Source organism: Anomalospiza imberbis, unplaced genomic scaffold (assembly GCF_031753505.1).
Source record: "Anomalospiza imberbis isolate Cuckoo-Finch-1a 21T00152 unplaced genomic scaffold, ASM3175350v1 scaffold_393, whole genome shotgun sequence".
Classification (NCBI taxonomy): Eukaryota; Metazoa; Chordata; class Aves; order Passeriformes; family Viduidae; genus Anomalospiza; species Anomalospiza imberbis.
The window spans coordinates 18,374-35,873 of record NW_027100008.1 but is presented as its reverse complement, the minus strand read 5'-3'; the positions used below and the strand labels follow the sequence as shown (position 1 = coordinate 35,873).

At 59.1% G+C, this 17,500-nt stretch overlaps 1 protein-coding gene across 1 annotated transcript; it reads left to right on the top strand.

Annotated features, from left to right (window-relative positions):
• Positions 1 to 2,504: 2,504 nt before the first annotated feature.
• LOC137466682 (serine/threonine-protein kinase pim-1-like) lies at positions 2,505 to 15,935 on the top strand (the record flags this gene model as incomplete). Its single annotated transcript, XM_068178373.1, has 5 exons — positions 2,505 to 2,760; positions 3,402 to 3,616; positions 15,105 to 15,170; positions 15,342 to 15,392; positions 15,597 to 15,935. Coding segments are annotated over exons 1-5 (927 nt in total), but the record flags the coding sequence as incomplete, so codon positions are not given.
• Between the last annotated feature and the right edge of the window lie 1,565 nt (positions 15,936 to 17,500).

The following is a 17,500-nucleotide window of genomic DNA, read 5'->3' as shown; positions in this document are numbered from 1 at the left end:
TAAGGCTGAGAGGTCCAGCTTGTTCTGGTGCTTTCCATGAACTGATTGAACTCTTGATTTATGAACCAATGCACTAGATGTGGAATCCTCTACACTGAACTCAGAAACAAACGCCCTCTGTCAGAGCATTTTCATCTTCTAGATCACTTCCAAGATGCCCATGGCGATGTTGCAATGATTATCACACAGCTCTCCATTTCTGGATGCAGGCTCTGCAGATTCTTTCTCTGCATTCAGTCAGGCTTGGATTCCCTGACAATTCCTGGTAGCCCGTCATGGTTTCTTAGGGCAGAACAGTAACAATGAAAACCTTACCAATGGCACAACTGCCCAGCCCACAAGGAAAAGAAAGAACAAGCTGTCAAGTTCTTCAAACATTTGTCCTGCTGTGCTGCAAGAGTTGAGCTGCACACAAGGTGTGGAAAGCCTAGAGAAGCTGCAGTTGGTGCCACATCTTGTGACAGAAGCTGCACCTCGTTCTCCAGGAAAGGTTCCTGGAAAGAGCAAACAGGAGTGTGGAGAAGATTCTGGGAAAACTGAAACAGCTTTTAAGAAATGAAATTAAAATGGAAAGAAACAACTGAAGATGTTTTTCTCTGTTTATTTTTATGCTCCTCTTTTCCATCTTGCACTACTGCTCCATCCCCTTAATCCAAATAGATCTCATCTCTAAGATCCATGACTTGGCGAGATCTATTTGGATTAAGGGGATGGAGCAGTAGTGCAAGATGGAAAAGAGGAGCATAAAAATAAACAGAGAAAAACATCTTCAGTTGTTTCTTTCCATTTTAATTTCATTTCTTAAAAGCTGTCTTCAGTTTTCCCAGAATCTTCTCCACACTCCTGTTTGCTCTTTCCAGGAACCTTTCCTGGAGAACGAGGTGCAGCTTCTGTCACAAGATGTGGCACCACCTGGGGGGATTCCTGTTCCCCTGTGTAGGAGTCCAGACTCTGAGTCTGGGCTGAACAGGGCAAAGTTCCCGTGTTTGGACAGGCTCAGGGGCTGCCCCCGGGGAGCGGGGGGCTGGGCGCGGGGGCGAGCAGGCAACGGAAAAACGGACACGGGGACAAACGGCCCCGGAGCTTCAGTTGCAGCGGCAGCAGCGGCGGCGGCAGTCGCAGCAGCGGCAGCAGCAGCGAAAGCAGCAGCGAAAGCAGCAAAACCAGTCACTTTGAGGACTCCCTCGCCCGCTGTCCCGCACCCTCTCCCGCTCTCCCTTTCCCGGTGTCCCCTCCTCTCCCAGTCCCCCTCGCCCCTTGCTGGGCCATGTCCCCAGCCCGCCCCCGGCCCCGGGCGGGGCGGCCCCGTCCCCGCCCCGGTTCCCGGCCCCGTCCCCGTCCCCGGCCGCGGCCCCGGCCCCGGCCCCGTCCCCGTCCCGGTTCCCGGCCCCGGCCCCGTCCACGTCCCCGTCCCGGTTCCCGGCCCCGTCCCCGTCCCCGTCCCCGTCCACGTCCCCGTCCCGGTTCCCGGCCCCGGCCCCGTCCCCGTCCCCGGCCGTCCCTCCGGGGTCTCGCCTCCGCCCGGCTCTGGCCGTGCTGGCGGTGGCGCTGCTGGGCGGGCATCAGTGCCTGGAGCTCGGGCGGCACCGCCGCCCTCTGGCTCCGCCTGGCCCGAGCCCGGCCCCGGCCCCGACGTGGGCTCCAGTCCCGGCCCCGGCCCCAGCTCCTCCCGGGCCCCGCGGAGGACACACGCGGCGCGGCCGCTCCCCGCCGCCCCCGCTGCGGCTTCCCCGGCCCGAGCTCCGCCGCTCGGCAGCGCGGCCGTCGGCCCCGAGCCGCCGCTGTCCCGTTCCAGGGACAGAACGCCTGGGGAGGGCCGGCCCGGGGCGCTCGGGGAGCGCTCGGGGGCCGCTCCTGGCCCCGGGCCGAGCGCTGACAGCCCCGTCCCGCCCGCAGGGAAGGCGCAGGAGGAGGCCCTGCAGGAGCGGTACCGGCTGGGTTCGCTGCTGGGCAGCGGCGGCTTCGGCAGCGTCTTCGCAGCCACGCGGCTCTCGGACGGCGCCCCGGTGAGCGGCGGGGCCGGCGGCGGGCGCAGGAGGAGGGGGGCGGAGGTGGAGGAGGAGGAGGAGGAGGTGGAGGAGGAGGAGGGGGATGGGGCTGCGCAGGGCAGGCGGGCGAGCTCAACTCGCTGCTCTCCCTTGCTCGCAGGTGGCCATCAAAAGGGTGCCACGGAACCGCGTCCGGCACTGGGGCGAGCTGGTGAGTGAGCGGGGCCAGCGGCAGAAGCTGGGCAGGGATGAGCCGAGGCCCGGCAGGGTGGAAGCCACCAGGACACCTCGAGGGAGAGCGGGCGTAGGGCCAGCGCAGGGCGCAGAGCATCCCGGGCTGGGTGAGGGGTTCCCGACCCCCGGCACGGCATCAGCCCCACTGATGGCATCGCGCTCCTCCCGCAGCCCGACGGCACCAGCGCACCCCTGGAGGTCGTGCTGCTGGACAAGGTCTCCACTGGCTTTCCCGGTGTCGTCCAGCTGCTGGAATGGCTTGAGCTCCCCAACGACATCGTGATGGTGCTGGAACGCCCAGAGCACTCTCAGGACCTGCACCATTTCATTCGGGAACGGGTGGTCCTGTCCGAGGAGTTGGCGCGGGATCTGTTCCGCCAGGTGCTGGAGGCCGTGCGGCACTGCACCAGCTGCGGGGTCCTGCACAGGGACATCAAGCCCAAGAACATCCTGGTTGACCTGGCCACCGGGCAGGCCAAATTGATTGACTTTGGCTGTGGCACCTACCTGCAGGACACAGCCTACACTCGCTTTGCAGGTGAGCCCACACAGGGGTGTGCTCTCAATCCCGTCATCTCATGGCCCAACACCTCACAGCCCAAGCTGGGTGTGGCAGCGGGGATTCTCCCTTTTGCTGCCCTTCATGGCACTGAGATTTCAGCTGAGCTGCTTTTGAGCAGGGCTGGGTGGGGAGCCAGCTTCCAGCCCTGCTGGCAGCCTTTGCCCACCACTCTGGGCAGGACTGAGGCTAGGGCTGGGCAGCCAGCCCAACAAAAACACCCCTGGGTGGGGTAGCAGAGAGGGGTGGCCAGAACCTGTGTCCCAGCCGGTTTGGGGTGCAGGTGAGAAAGGGCTTGGACTGCTCCACTCACCTGGTTTCTTTTGGCTTCATAATGGTTTTTGGGGCAGTGCAGGCAGGGAGGATGAGGGCATGGTTTTCCCAAGCACTGAGTGGGATTTTCCTCCTCATGGTCGGGCCTTGCCAGGGCTTCCACTGCTCTCTTCCAACCCCAGTGGCTTCTTTTCCATCCCCGAGTCTGTACACAAGTCCAGGTGCTGGCGAGAGGGCAGCGGTCACCCCGTGTGCCACTGGGGCGGCCCCACACACACCCAGGGATGCTGGAGCCAGGCTCAGGGAGCAGCAGCGTCCCCCTGATGAACCCCATCTGTATTCCATAGGAACACGGTCATACAGCCCCCCGGAATGGACCCAGTTTGGCTGGTACTACGGCAAGCCAGCTACCATCTGGTCCCTGGGCATCCTGCTGCACCAGATGGTCTGCGGGGAGCACCCTTTCAGGAGGGGCTGGAACATCAGCTGTGACCATGAGCTCTCGCTGCCAGGACGGCTCTCTCAAGGTGGATCCTCATCTCTGGCCACGGGGGCAATACCAGTGCTGGGAGACAGCAGCAGCTCGTGAGCATCCCTCTCTGGCAGCTGCTGAGGAGGTGGCACATGTCCTGCTCTCCTGCTCTCCTCCAAAACAGGGAATTGATGGGGAAGTTTAGGCCCAGCTCTGAGCACATCCAGCATGGCCTGGGCACGGGAATAGTGGGGCAAAGCCAACAGGAGCCTTCTCCAACTGACCGGTGGTTTCTGGTTTCTCTGTCCAGAGTGCCAAGATCTGATCAGGAGGTGTTTATCCATGCTGCACTCGGACAGGCCCTCATTAGAAGAGCTGTTCCGTGATCCCTGGCTGCAGGATATTGATCTGCCCTAGAAGAAGGGAGAGAGCCACAGGCACACTTTGATGCAAGGCCCTGGTAAGTTACAGCTCCACACATGCCTTGGCAATCAGAAGCAAAGGAACGCAGACATTTTGTCCTGCCTGTGCCACTGCCCAGGGGTCATCAGATGGGAACACGCAGCCCTTGTGCTGGAGCTGAGCTGCTCTGCCCAGCACTGCTGGCCACCATCCGAACTGGTTTTGCTTGTCCTGGTTCCCTGACAGCTGGGGCCCTGGGCAGAACCCTGACAGCCTGGGCTCACCCCAGGGAAGGAGAAGAAGCCCCTGGAGAAGCTGTACCAGGTGGGGCTGTTGCTGCTGGGGACAGTGAGGACGACATCAAGGATGACAACCTCTTCCTCCACCTGGTCACCGGCAGCTGAGGATGATGGACTTTGATTCTGACACCTTCTCCAAAGCCAGGCTCCACAGGGAATTTGCAGGTGAGTCCACACGCAGGGGGATGCTCCCAGATTTGGGCATTGCACAGCCTGGCCGGGAACCAAAGGTTCCCCCTTTGCTGGGGCGGATGCAGCTGATCCTTCAGTCAGCTGCCAGGCTGCTTTTGGCAGGGCTGGGGGGATGGGCTGGGGTGCTGATGAAATGGGAGTGGGCTCCTGGCCCTGCCAACAGCCCCAGCACCCACCGTGCCCCGGGCTGGGGCTGGGGCTGGGGCAGCCAGCCCGACACAAAGAAACCCCCATGGTGGGAGCAGAGGTGGGACTCCAGAACCTGTGCAGGGGCTGCTTTGCTTTGCAGGCAAGGAAGGGCTTGGGCTGCTCCACTGCCCCTGTTTGCTTTGGGATCACCGTTATTTTGGAGGGCAGTGAAGCGGGGAAGGGAGACAGCCTGGGCTTCCCTCACCTGTGGGTGGGTTTTTCCCTGGCCTGCAGGGGTTGGGCCTTCCTTAGCCCCTGACAGAGATAAGATTTTTGACCTTTTTTCTTGTTCCCCTTTTTGTCTGTAATCTATTTTCAATAATTTGTTGTGTGTTTTTCTAGAGGAAGCGTTCCAGGTGGGGTCCAGTCTGGATGGGGAAGTGCTTGGGAGCAGCTGTGGCGTGGATGGGCCGTGCCCTGGGAGAAGGATGAGGACATCGTTTGGGACCAGCTTTTCTTCCAGCGAGGGATGGCGTGAGGTGGGTCCTGTCTGCTTGGCATGGTGGGATCAGAGCTTTGGGGAGATGGCAGCGAGCACAGGAGCATCCTGCTCTGGGCAGCTGCTGAGGGCTGGATGTGCCGTGGCCGGCTGCAGGCTGGGCACATGTCCTGCCCTCCTGCTCTGCTCCCAAAGGCAGCAGGGATGGGCAGCTCTGGGCACAGCTCTGGGCACGGCCATCATGGCCTGGGCACTGCGGGCGGCTGGGACAAGGGGACAGGAGCCTTCAGCTGACGGGCGCTTTCTGGTTTCTCTCCTTGCAGCCAGGCTCTGCGCGTGCTGAGGCTGCTCTGGGCTCTGCCAGGGCTCTGCTGGAGCTCAGCACCGGGCTGCAATCAGCCAAAGAAGAAATGGGGTGACCTGCAGCACAGACCTGCTTGAGCATTTCAGCATCACAGCTCAAGTTTGCAGAGTGTACACCTCCAAGGGCAAACATGACACCACCCAAAAATTAAACTTGTTCAATAGCTTCTGAAATGAAATCAATCTGGGATGACCCCAAATGATATTTTGCAACTTGCTCAAGCTGTAGCTCAGCCCTTCTCTGAACTGTTCTCTCCCCCACCTGCCTTTTACTTCCCAACTGCTCCCTCTTGTCCCCCAGTGAATTCCCAGCCCATGGCAGTCTCCATCACACTGTTGCCTTCCTTGGTGCCCCTCACCATGAGGAAGGCCGAGCCCCAGGCTTGGGGACTCATCCTGTCACTGGATGAGGAGCAGCAATGTCTCAGAGGTCCAGTGGGATTTTAGTGTCATTCAGAGCTGCTTTCCAGCCCTCAGCTGTCCTCACTGCTGAGTTCCCACTCCCTTTTCCTCGTCCTTGCAGCAGGATGAGCTCTGTGAATCCCCTTGAGCCTCCCCACTCTTCCCAGCCCACGCACCCACCTCAGTTATGCTGAAGCTGCAGCTTCTCTGTCTCCTGTGGCACACCAGTCCAGTCCCCTGTGCGGGGAGCCCCAGCCCCAGAGCACAGCACTCAGCTGTGCACTCCGGGCTGGAGCAGCTCCCTCCCAGCCCCAGCCCAGGGACTCCTCTGGCCCCGGGGCTTGGGGCACTGTCAGCACCCGCTGCTCCAGCCACCGCTTCTGCTGGTCCTGACAGCAACACCCAAAGTGGGGCTGATCCCGAGGGAGCAGCAGCAGGGCCTGGATCTGATCCCTGACTCTGGGGCAGGGCTGGACAAATGACACCCAGCAGCAGCAGCAGCACATGGAGCTGACTCTCAGCACAGCCCCTGCCACTCTTGCCTCCCGTGTGCAGCGGTGTCACAGCAGCCTGAGGCACCTGGGAGCACCCTGAGCCATGCCAGGGTCAGTGCCAGGAGCATCCCCTGGCGCTGTTTAAAACCGGCTCAGCAGGAACTGGGGATGCAAACAGGATGAACCTGAGCATCTCCCACCAGCAGATACCTCAGAGCTTACACAGTAACACGGCCGTGACTCTCCCAAACTGGATTTAGGAATGGCACACCTACTGCAGCCATTGGATCATGAGCTGCCCAGATCCCTTTGGGACTCCTGCTTTTGGTGTCTCTGCCTCCTCTCCCTGCCCCAAGGAGGCTCCTCTCTTCCTCTCCCTGCCCTGACAAGACAGTCACACAAATAAAGACATGGGATTACCAGGTGCTGAGGAGCTGTAGAAGGAGCCTTCTCTAGGTCTGGCCTGTTTCCAAAACCCGCACAGTCTCCCTCAGCAAGGAACCTCCTTGTCCACCCTCTCCAAGGGTGTCAAGCTCAGGAAGGGATTCCTGACACCCTGTCCAGCTGGGAGAGCTCCCGTGTCTCCATACCAGGGGATAAAACCAAACCCAGGAACCCTGGGGGGACTGAGATTGTGGCATGGGGACATCTGTATTTATTTCCCAGTGGCAAACAAAAATGTGGAATGGTGCCAGAGCTTGTTTTGATCTACATCAGCTTTTGATAATTGTCCCTCCTCCTGACAGCGACTCCTCTGCAGCTGCACTGGGAGATCTCTGGGGCTGAGTCCACTAAGAGGAGATTTCAGTGGGGCTGAGGTGCTCGAGGGGGCCCATTTCAATGCTCTGCTGAAGTCCAAGGACATTGTGTTTCCCCGAGGAGCAACGCTCCTTTCTGGCACTCACTGCCCCGTGAGGGACATTATTCAGTTGCTGCCATTGGGTGAGTTCCAGCCACAGGGAGAGGGAGGAGGAGATGATCCCACCCATGGCTGCTGCTGGGTCCAGACTCTGGGTGAGATAAAGCCGAGACAGAGCTTCAGCATCTCCCCCAAAATCACAGAATCACAGAAGGGCTTGGCTTGGAAAAGACCTTCAAGTTCATCTCCTTCCATGCCCCCTTCCACTATCCCAGGCTGGTCAAAGCCCTGTCCAACCTGGCCTTGGACACTGCCAGGGATCCAGGGGCAGCCACAGCTTCTGTGGGCAAGCTCTGATCTCTGCCCAGGTGAGCAGGGACAAGACCCAAGGGAACGGCTGGAGCTGGGCCAGGGCAGGGCTGGGCTGGAGATCAGCAAAAGCTTCTTCCCCCAGAGGGGGCTCAGGCACTGCCCAGACTCCACAAGGAATGGGCATAGCCCAGAGGCTGTTGGAGTTCCAGGAGCCATTGGACCCCGCTCCCGGGGCTGCACAGGCTGCGATTGTTGGGGCGTCTGTGCAGGGCTGGGGGCTGGACTTGATGATCCCAATGGGTCCCTCCCAGCTCAGCCCCTTCTTAAATTCTCACCCTTTGGATCAGCCTTTGTGTCCCTTCGAGGCGCTGGCAGAGCTGCTGGGGACAGGGCAGGAGCGGGGCAGCCCCAGCGTTCCCCTGTCTGTGACACCCAGAAGTGACAGCCCCAGCGCTCCCCTGTCTGTGACACCCCAGAGTGACAGCCCCAGCGCTCCCCTGCCTGTGACACCCCAGCGGTGACAGCCCCAGCGTCCCCTGCCTGTGACACCCCAGCGGTGACAGCCCCAGCGTTCCCCTGTCTGTGATACCCCAGAGTGACAGCCCCAGTGTTCCCCTGTCTGTGACACCCCAGGGTGACAGCCCCAGCGTTCCCTTGTCTGTGGCACCCCAGTGGTGACAGCCCCAGCGTTCCCTCCCTGGAGTCGCTCCAAGGGAAGCGTCCAGAGCCGCGTCCAGTCAATGGAACTGTCCGGCCACTGACCAGCCCAGCCTGGGCTGATGTGGATTGCTCTGCAGACAGCTCGGGGAAGGTGTAAGAGGCCGTCTGAAGCCCCCACATTTGCCTACCGGTTGCCACAAGCAAAAACCCCTTCCCCCATTACAGTACCGGCTTGGAGAGAGCGGCAGTGCAGGTGCAGTTGCTGTACCGTTACGTTAGCTGTTCTGAACAAGGCCTGGCAAGGAGTTGGCAAGGAATTGGCAAGGACTTGGCATGAAGCCACCAAGGAACGGCCTACTGCATATTTGCCCACTCTCCTCCTGAATCTGAATGAACTTTTAGGGTGACCCTAATCATCTCTCACTGAAGACCTCTCATCTGCCCCGTGACCACTGTGACAGACGGACGGAGATGGAAAACCCTCCTCCCAAGGACTGAGACTGAGACCCCTCCCACAGGGAGAGGGGAAACCACTAATGACACGACCTGTTCTTCTTCAGTAATTCCAACGGACTTATTCTTCATTGTGTTCGTCCTGCCTTGGTGGTTTCAGTGGACTCACCTGTTCCCCCACAGCAATCACAAGAGACTCTCATTGTCCAGCATGTTCCCCCCTCTTTCCTCTGTGGACTATAACTGTGAGGATCTCGCCTGTGTTGGTAGCTATTCCTATCCCCCTCTTTTCTCTCTCTCTCTCTCTCTATCCTTTTATCTCCTTTCTGATCCCCACTATCGCATTTACTGTTTTGGCCCTTAATAAAGGCGCATTTGTTGTGATTAACTGATAGTCTCTTGCTGTTTGCCGTTTTGCACTTTTGGGATTGGTGAAAAGAACCATCACGACACCCCGCACAAGCAGATCGTGACAGATGGCCAGGGTGTCAGACCCAGCCAGCAGGAGTTTAGGAGGGCTAGGTCGTGTTTGACCAACCTGGTCTCCTTTCATGACCAGGTGACCCTCCTGGTGGATGCAGGACAGGCTGTGGATGTGTCTGTTTGGACTCCAGCAAGGCCTTTGGCACTGTCCCCCACAGCACACTCCTGGAAAAGCTGCAGCCCACGGCTGGGCCAGGAGCACTCTGTGCTGGGTTCAGAACTGGCTGGATGGCCGGCCCAGAGAGTGGTGGTGAGCAGTGCTGCATCCAGCTGGGGACAGTCACCAGTGGTGTCCCTCAGGGCTCTGTGCTGGGCCAGCTCTGTTCAATATTTTTATTGACCACATGGATGAGGGCATTGAGGTTTTCATTGGTAAATCTGCAGATGACACTAAGCTGGGAGCACGTGTCCATCTGTTGGAAGGCAGGAGGGCTCTGCAGGGACACCTGGAACAGTTGGATGGATGGGTAGAATCCAATAGGATGAAGTTTAATAAATCCAAGTGCCCAGTCCTGCATTTTGGCCACAATAACCCCCTGCACTGCTCTAGGCTGGGGTCGGCGTGGCTGGACAGTGCCCAGGCAGAAAGGGACCTGGGGCCACTGGTCGACAGCAGGCTGAACACGAGCCAGCAGTGTGCCCTGGTGGCCAAGAAGGCCAATGGCTCCTGGCCTGGATCAGGAATGGTGTGGCCAGCAGGAGCAGAGAGGTCATTCTTCCCCTGTACTTGGCACTGCTGTGCTTGGCATTCCTCCCCTGTACTGGCACCCTACCTCGAGTGCCGTGTCCAGTTCTGGGCTCCCCAATTTGGGAAGGACATGGAGGGGCTGGAGCGTGTCCAAAGAAGGACAACAAGGCTGGTGAGGGGTCTGGAACACAAGTCCTGTGAGGAATGACTGAGGGAGCTGGGGTTGTTTAGCTTGGAGAAGACTCAGAGGTGACCTTATCACTCTCTACACTCTCTGAAAGGTGGTTGCAGTCAGGTGGGGGTCGGTCTCTTTCTCCTCACAGCAACTGACTGAACAAGAGGACACAGTCTTAAGCTGCACCAAGGGAAATTTAGGTCAGCTATTAGGAAAAAAGTTTTTTTATGGAAAGGGTGATAAATTACTGGACTTGTTTGTCCAGGGAGGTGGTGGAGTCACCATCATGGGATGTGTTTAAAAAAAGACTGGATGTGGCACTCGGTGCCATGGTTTAGCTGAGGTGGTGTTAGGGCATGGGTTGGACTTGATGACCTTAAAGGTCTCTTCCAACCCAGCAATTCTGTGATTCTGTCATTGTGTGACATCACAGACCAGGTTGTGGCATCATATAGTTGGCTGTGACATCTCTGGTTTATTATGCGACATCACAGAGCAGGCTGTGACATCAGAGCATGCCTGTATGACATCACAGAGCAGAGCAAGCTGTGAGGTCAAAGAGTGTGCTGTGACATTATAGAGTGGCTGTGTTCCATCACTGAAGGTGTTGTGACATCACACAGTGGGTCTGTGTGACCACAGAGGTGCTGTGTGACATGTTAAGTGAGTTCTGCCATCACAGAGCAGGCTGTGACATCACAGAGCAGGCTGTGACATCACAGAGGAGGTTGTGATGTCACAAAGTTGGCTGTGACATTACAGGCTGGCTGTGTGACATCACAGAATGGGCTGTGAGGCCACAGAGAAGACTCTGCCATCATAGAAAAGGGCTCTGTGACATCACAGAGCAGCGGTGTGATGCCACAGAGAAGGCTGAGACAATAGAGAGTGGGTTGTGACATCACAGAGCTGACTGTGAAATCACAGGGCAGGCTGTGACATCACAGCGAGGCTGCATAACATCACAAAGGTAGCTGTGCCATCATAGAGCTGGCTGTGACATCACAGGGTGGCTGTGACATCACAGCCTGGGCTGTGACATCACAGGGCAGATGTTGTGACATCACAGAGCACACTGGGACCTCAAAGAGCAGGCTGTGACATCACAGGGCACCTGTATGAAATCACAGGTGGCCTGTTACATCTCCGAGTGGGCTGTGTGACATTACAGGGCAGCTGTGTGACATCACAGGGGCTGTGTGACATCAGAGGTGGCTGTGTGACATCACAGGAGGTTGTATGACACCACAGGGGCTGTGTGGCATGGGGTTCCAGGGCAGGGCAAGGCTGGACCTGCCCCTTCCTCCCCCACACACAAAAAGTTTCCAGCCCACAATCTCCTCCAGTCTGTCACAACAGGCAGTGTGGGAGGTGAAATCCCAGCTGTGGCCATGGGCACCTGCAGGAAGAAGGACAGCTCTTTTCCAGAGGAATGAAAGCCCCAGTTCTCGGTTTATTTCTGATTTAATTGCCTGGAATTTATTTGGTTTTGTTGTTGCTTTGTTTCCTTTTTTGTGCCTGAAGTGTCCAGTCAGGAGCAGAGTGACGCTTGCCAAGGAACTTTGTGGTGCTGTTGCTCAATATTAAATCTGGTTTTTGCTGCTCCCTTGCTGGGGATTTTTTCAGCGCTCTCAAGCCCTTGTTGGCAACAGGGTGAAGGAGCCCTGGGCCAGGCTCTGGCCCTGAGGGACACGGGGACGCTGCCGGGGGGTCCCTGTCCCCTGTCCCGCCCCCCATGGCCCTGTGTCAGGCTCGGGGGTCGATCTCGTGGAACATCCTCTGGGGGAGGCTGCGGCGCCGGGGGCGGGGGTACCCGGGGGGACAGGGGACCCCGCTGTGCACGAGCAGCGTTGGACTTCTCTGGGGGAACTGGGAGGGGGGGCTGGGGCAGAGTCACCTCCCCAGTGACCTCACACAGCCCCTGTGATGTCACACAGCCCCTGTGGTGTCACAACCCACTCCTGGATGCCACATAGCTCCCTTGTGATGTCATAGGCCCAACTCTGCGATGTCACTCTGTGATGTCACAAAGCTGTGCTGTTACAGAAGATTCTGTGATGTCAGAAATTCACCCTGTACTATGACGTCACAAAGTCATCCAGTGACATCACAGTCTGTTCCATGATGTCATAGCCTGCTCTATGATGTCACACAGCCAACTCGGTGATGTCACAACCCACACTCTGATGTCACAGAGCCACTCTCTACATGACGGCAGAGTCTGCCCTATGGCCTCACACTATGATGTCACACCCTGCTGTGTGATGTCACAAGCCCCTCAGTGATGTCACAAAACCCTCCCTGTGATGTCATACTGCCACTCTGTAATGTCACAGCACACACTTTGACCTCACTGCCCGCTCTATGATGTCATACAGCCATGCCATGATGTCACAGCCTGCTCTCTGATGTCACACTGTCCCCTCTATCATGCCATAGCTGCTTGATGACCTCACACAACACGCTCTGTGATGTCATAGCCCAGTCTGTGACCTCACACAACCCACGCTGTGCTGTCACACAGCCCCTCTCTGACATCACAGCTGCTCTGTGCCTCCGTGACACAGCCACAGAGGCGCTGCTGTGACACAGCCCCCTCTGGGACACCCCACAGCCCCTGCCAGTGCTGAGCCCCTGTGAGCTCTGTCTGCGCCCTGCTCGTGTCCCTGCGATGCCCTGGCAGTGCCCCAGCCCTGCTGGGCTGTGCACAGGAGCTGCTCCTGGCCACAGCTGTCTCTCTGCAGCGCTGCCCTTGCCAGGAGCTGCCTCTGGGCCAGGAGCCTGGCCCAGCTCAGCAGCACAGACACAGCACCAGGACGTTAATGACCCTCTGGGGCTTTGGTGCTCTTTGCATCGGACCCAGACCTCAGAGTGTGCTCAAAGAACTTCTCAAGAACTCAAAGTCAGATTCAAAGCCCAGACTTTCTTTAACTTTTAATGGGTCCCACTGAGGGACACAATTCATGTGAAAGTGTCCCTGGGTTCCAGTTAGAGCAGAACACTGGAGGCAGTGATGACAGCTGGGGACAAACAAGGCAAAGGTGTCTCTGGTGCTGAGCAAACCTGGATATCACCATGGTGTCCTTGGACCTGCATTGTCACACTGACCCACGGTTCCATGAGGTTCCCCAGTGTCACCATGGTCACTGTCAGAGGCTGGATGAGATCAGTGTCCCGAGACACCTTGGGTTGAGCTGTCAATCAGTCCCACAGCTGGGACAGCGCTAACCCGGCTCTGAACGCCCGAGCAATCACAAGACCCAGCTGGGGGGAGGCCCACGAAGGCCCAGGGGCTTAAAACCAAGGAGCACAAGGTCAGCCCCTGCTATGGACTCTGCCTTCTTCTAGGGTTTGTGTCTCACCCACACTGGAACCCCAGGAGCTGGGAGCCACACGTGTGTCTTTCTGTGGAGCTTCTGTCTTTCTGTCTCTCTGTCTCTTTCCTCTCCTTCTAATGCTCTTTCTATGGAACATTTTTGGGTCCCTGAACAACTGAAGTGTTTAAGGCTGAGAGGTCCAGCTTGTTCTGGTGCTTTCCATGAACTGATTGAACTCTTGATTTATGAACCAATGCACTAGATGTGGAATCCTCTACACTGAACTCAGAAACAAACGCCCTCTGTCAGAGCATTTTCATCTTCTAGATCACTTCCAAGATGCCCATGGCGATGTTGCAATGATTATCACACAGCTCTCCATTTCTGGATGCAGGCTCTGCAGATTCTTTCTCTGCATTCAGTCAGGCTTGGATTCCCTGACAATTCCTGGTAGCCCGTCATGGTTTCTTAGGGCAGAACAGTAACAATGAAAACCTTACCAATGGCACAACTGCCCAGCCCACAAGGAAAAGAAAGAACAAGCTGTCAAGTTCTTCAAACATTTGTCCTCCTGTGCTGCAAGAGTTGAGCTGCACACAAGGTGTGGAAAGCCTAGAGAAGCTGCAGCTGGTGGCACATCTTGTGACAGAAGCTGCACCTCGTTCTCCAGGAAAGGTTCTTGGAAAGAGCAAACAGGAGTGTGGAGAAGATTCTGGGAAAACTGAAACAGCTTTTAGGAAATGAAATGAAAATGGAAAGAAACAATCCAAGATGTTTTTCTCTGTTTATTTTTATGCTCCCCTTTTCCATGTTGCACTGCTTCTCCATCCCCTTAATCCAAATAGATCTCAGCTCTAAGATCCATGACATGGCAAGTTTTAGACACTGTAAAATACCATGAGCTACACACAGTTTTTGCCTTCCCCTGGTTTACTTGGAAAGCAGTGATGGAGACTAAGTGCAGCCCTTGGGTCAGGTACAAATTCAGCATTCAGGGAATGTGCTCCCCTAGGGTTTGATCCTCAGCGGGGACAATGCACAGCAGCGCTCAAGGGGATTCCTGTTCCGCTGTGCAGGAGTCCAGACTCTGAGTCTGGGCTGAACAGGGCAAAGTTCCCGTGTTTGGACAGGCTCAGGGGCTGCCCCTGGGGAGCGGGGGGCTGGGCGCGGGGGCGAGCGGGCAACGGAAAAACGGACACGGGGACAAACGGCCCCGGAGCTTCATTTGCAGCGGCAGCAGCAGCAGCAGCGGCAGCGGCGGCGGCTGCAGCAGCGAAAGCAGACAAAGCAGTGATTTTGTCGCATTCCTCTTGATTCTCCTCTCCCTTTCCCGCTGTCCCCTCCTCTCCCAATCTCTCTCTCCCCATTCCCGGCCGGGCCATGTCCTCAGCCCGCCCCCAGCCCCGGGCGGGTCTGCCCCGGCCCCGTCCCCGTCCCCGGCCGTCCCGCCGGGGTCTCGTCTCCGCCCGGCTCTGGTCGTGCTGGCGGTGGCGCTGCTGGGCGGGTATCAGTGCCTGGGGCTGGGGCGGCACCGCCGCCCTCTGGCTCCGCCTGGCCCGAGCCCGGCCCCGGCCCCGACGTGGGCTCCAGTCCCGGCCCCGGCCCCGGCTCCTCCCGGGCCCCGCGGAGGACACACGCGGCGCGGCCGCTCCCGCCGCCCCCGCTGCGGCTTCCCCGGCCCGAGCTCCGCCGCTGTCCCGTTCCAGGGACAGAACGCCTGGGGAGGGCCGGCCCGGGGCGCTCGGGGGGCGCTCGGGGGCCGCTCCTGGCCCCGGGCCGAGCGCTGACGGCCCCGTCCCGCCCGCAGGGAAGGCGCAGGAGGAGGCCCTGCAGGAGCGGTACCGGCTGGGTTCGCTGCTGGGCAGCGGCGGCTTCGGCAGCGTCTTCGCAGCCACGCGGCTCTCGGACGGCGCCCCGGTGAGCGGCGGGGCCGGCGGCGGGCGTAGGAGAAGGGGGCGGAGGAGGAGGAGGAGGAGGAGGAGGAGGAGGAGGGGGAAGGAGGAGGAGGTGGAGGGGGCGGAGGAGGAGGAGGATGGGGCCCGGCGGGGCGGGCGGCGCGCTCAACCCACTGCTCTCTCTTGCTCGCAGGTGGCCATCAAAAGGGTGCCACGGAACCGCGTCCGGCACTGGGGCGAGCTGGTGAGTGAGCGGGGCCAGCAGCAGAAGCCGGGCCGTGCCGGGTGGCGAGGAGCCGGGGCCCGGCAGGGTGGGAGCCGCCGGGAGCCCTGCAGGGAGAGCGGGCATGGGCTGAGCGGGGCATGCAGAGCATCCCGGGCTGGCTGAGGGGTTCCCCAACCCTGGCACGGCCTCAGCCCCACTGACGGCATTGCGCTCCTCCCGCAGCCCGACGGCACCAGCGCACCCCTGGAGGTCGTGCTGCTGGACAAGGTGTCCTCTGGCTGCACTGGTGTCATTCAGCTCCTGGAGTGGCTTGAGCTCCCTGACAGCGTCGTGCTGGTGCTGGAGCGTCCGGAGCGGTGCCAGGAGCTGTCGGGTTTCCTGGCGGAGCGGAGGTTCCTGCCGGAGGAGGAGGCGCGGGGGCTGTTCCGCCAGGTGCTGGAGGCTGTGCGGCACTGCACCAGCTGCGGGGTCCTGCACAGGGACATCAAGCCTGAGAACATCCTGCTCGACCTGGCCACCGGGCAGCTGAAACTGATTGACTTTGGCTGTGGCGCCTTCCTCCAAGACATAGCCTACACCCAGTTTGCAGGTGAGCTCTGCCGGGGGATGCTCCTGGGCATCTCATGGCCCAGCCGGGGTGCAGCCCCAGGGCTCCCCCTATTGCAGCCAGGATGGGATTAATGCTGGAGCCAAGCTGATTTGGGTGGGGGTGTGAGGGGGACCAGCTCCAGCCCTGCCGACAGCCTTCAGCACCCACTGTGGCCTGGGCTAAGGCTGGAGCTGGGGCAGCCAGCCTGACAAAAACCCCAGTGGGGGTAGCAGAGAGGGGCGTCTGACCCTGTGCCCTGGATGGTTTGGTGTGCAGGCGAGAAGGGCTTGGACTGCTCTGCTCCCATTGTTTGCCTTGACTGGTTAACATTTTTGGGGGGCCGTGCAGGCGGGGAGTAGAGCGGGCTTTCTCCACCACTGGATGAGTTTTGCTTTTGTGTGTCATGGTTGGGCCTTCCCAGGATTTCTGCTGCCCTCTTCCAACACCAGTGGCTTCTTTTCCAGCCCCAAGTCTGTACACATGTCCCAGGTGCTGGTGAGAGGGCAGCAGTCACCCTGTGTGCCACTGGGGCAGCCCCCACATGCCATGGGGTGCTGGGGTCAGGCTCTGGGAGCAGCAGCGTCCCCCTGATGAACTCTGTCTGTGTTCCACAGGAACCCTGTCCTACAGCCCACCAGAGTGGATCCACCACCAATGCTACCACGGCGAGGCAGCGACGATCTGGTCCCTGGGCCTCCTGCTGTACCACCTGGTCATGGGGAAGCACCCGTTCAGGAGGGGCCAGGAGATCATCTGGGGGCGGATCTTGTTCCCACGACGGCTCTCTCAAGGTGGGTCCTCATCTCTGGCCACGGGGGCAATACCAGTGCTGGGAGACAGCAGCAGCTCATGAGCATCCTGCTCTGGCAGCTGCTGAGGAGGTGGCACATGTCCTGCTCTCCTGCTCTCCTCCAAACACAGAATCCATGGGGAAGTTTAGGCCCAGCTCTGGGCACACCCAGCATGGCCTGGGCATGGGAACAGGGGGGCAACTTCTCCAACTGACTGGTGATTTCTGGTTTGTTTCCCCAGAGTGCCAGGATCTCATTAAGAGGTGTTTGTCCATGCAGCCCTTGGACAGGCCATCCTTAGAAGAGCTTTTCCGTGATCCATGGGTGCAGGGTGGTCTTCTGCCCTAGAAGATGGGAGAGATCCACGTGCACAGTTGGATCCAGGGGCCTGGCAGGTAACAGCTCCACACATGTCCTGGCAATCAGTGGCAAAGCCAACCAGACTGGTTTTGTCCTGCCTGTGTCACTGCCCAGGGGGCATCAGATGGGAACACGCAGCCCTTGTGCTGGAGCTGAGCTGCTCTGCCCAGCACTGGTGGCCACCATCTGAGCTGGTTTTGCTTGTCCTGGTTCCCTGACAGCTGGGGCCCTGGGCAGAACCCTGACAGCCTGGGCTCACCCCAGGGAAGGAGAAGAAGCCCCTGGAGAAGCTGTACCAGGTGGGGCTGCTGCTGCTGGGGACAGTGAGGACGACATCAAAAATGACAACCTCTTCTTCCACCTGGCCACCGGCAGCTGAGGATGAT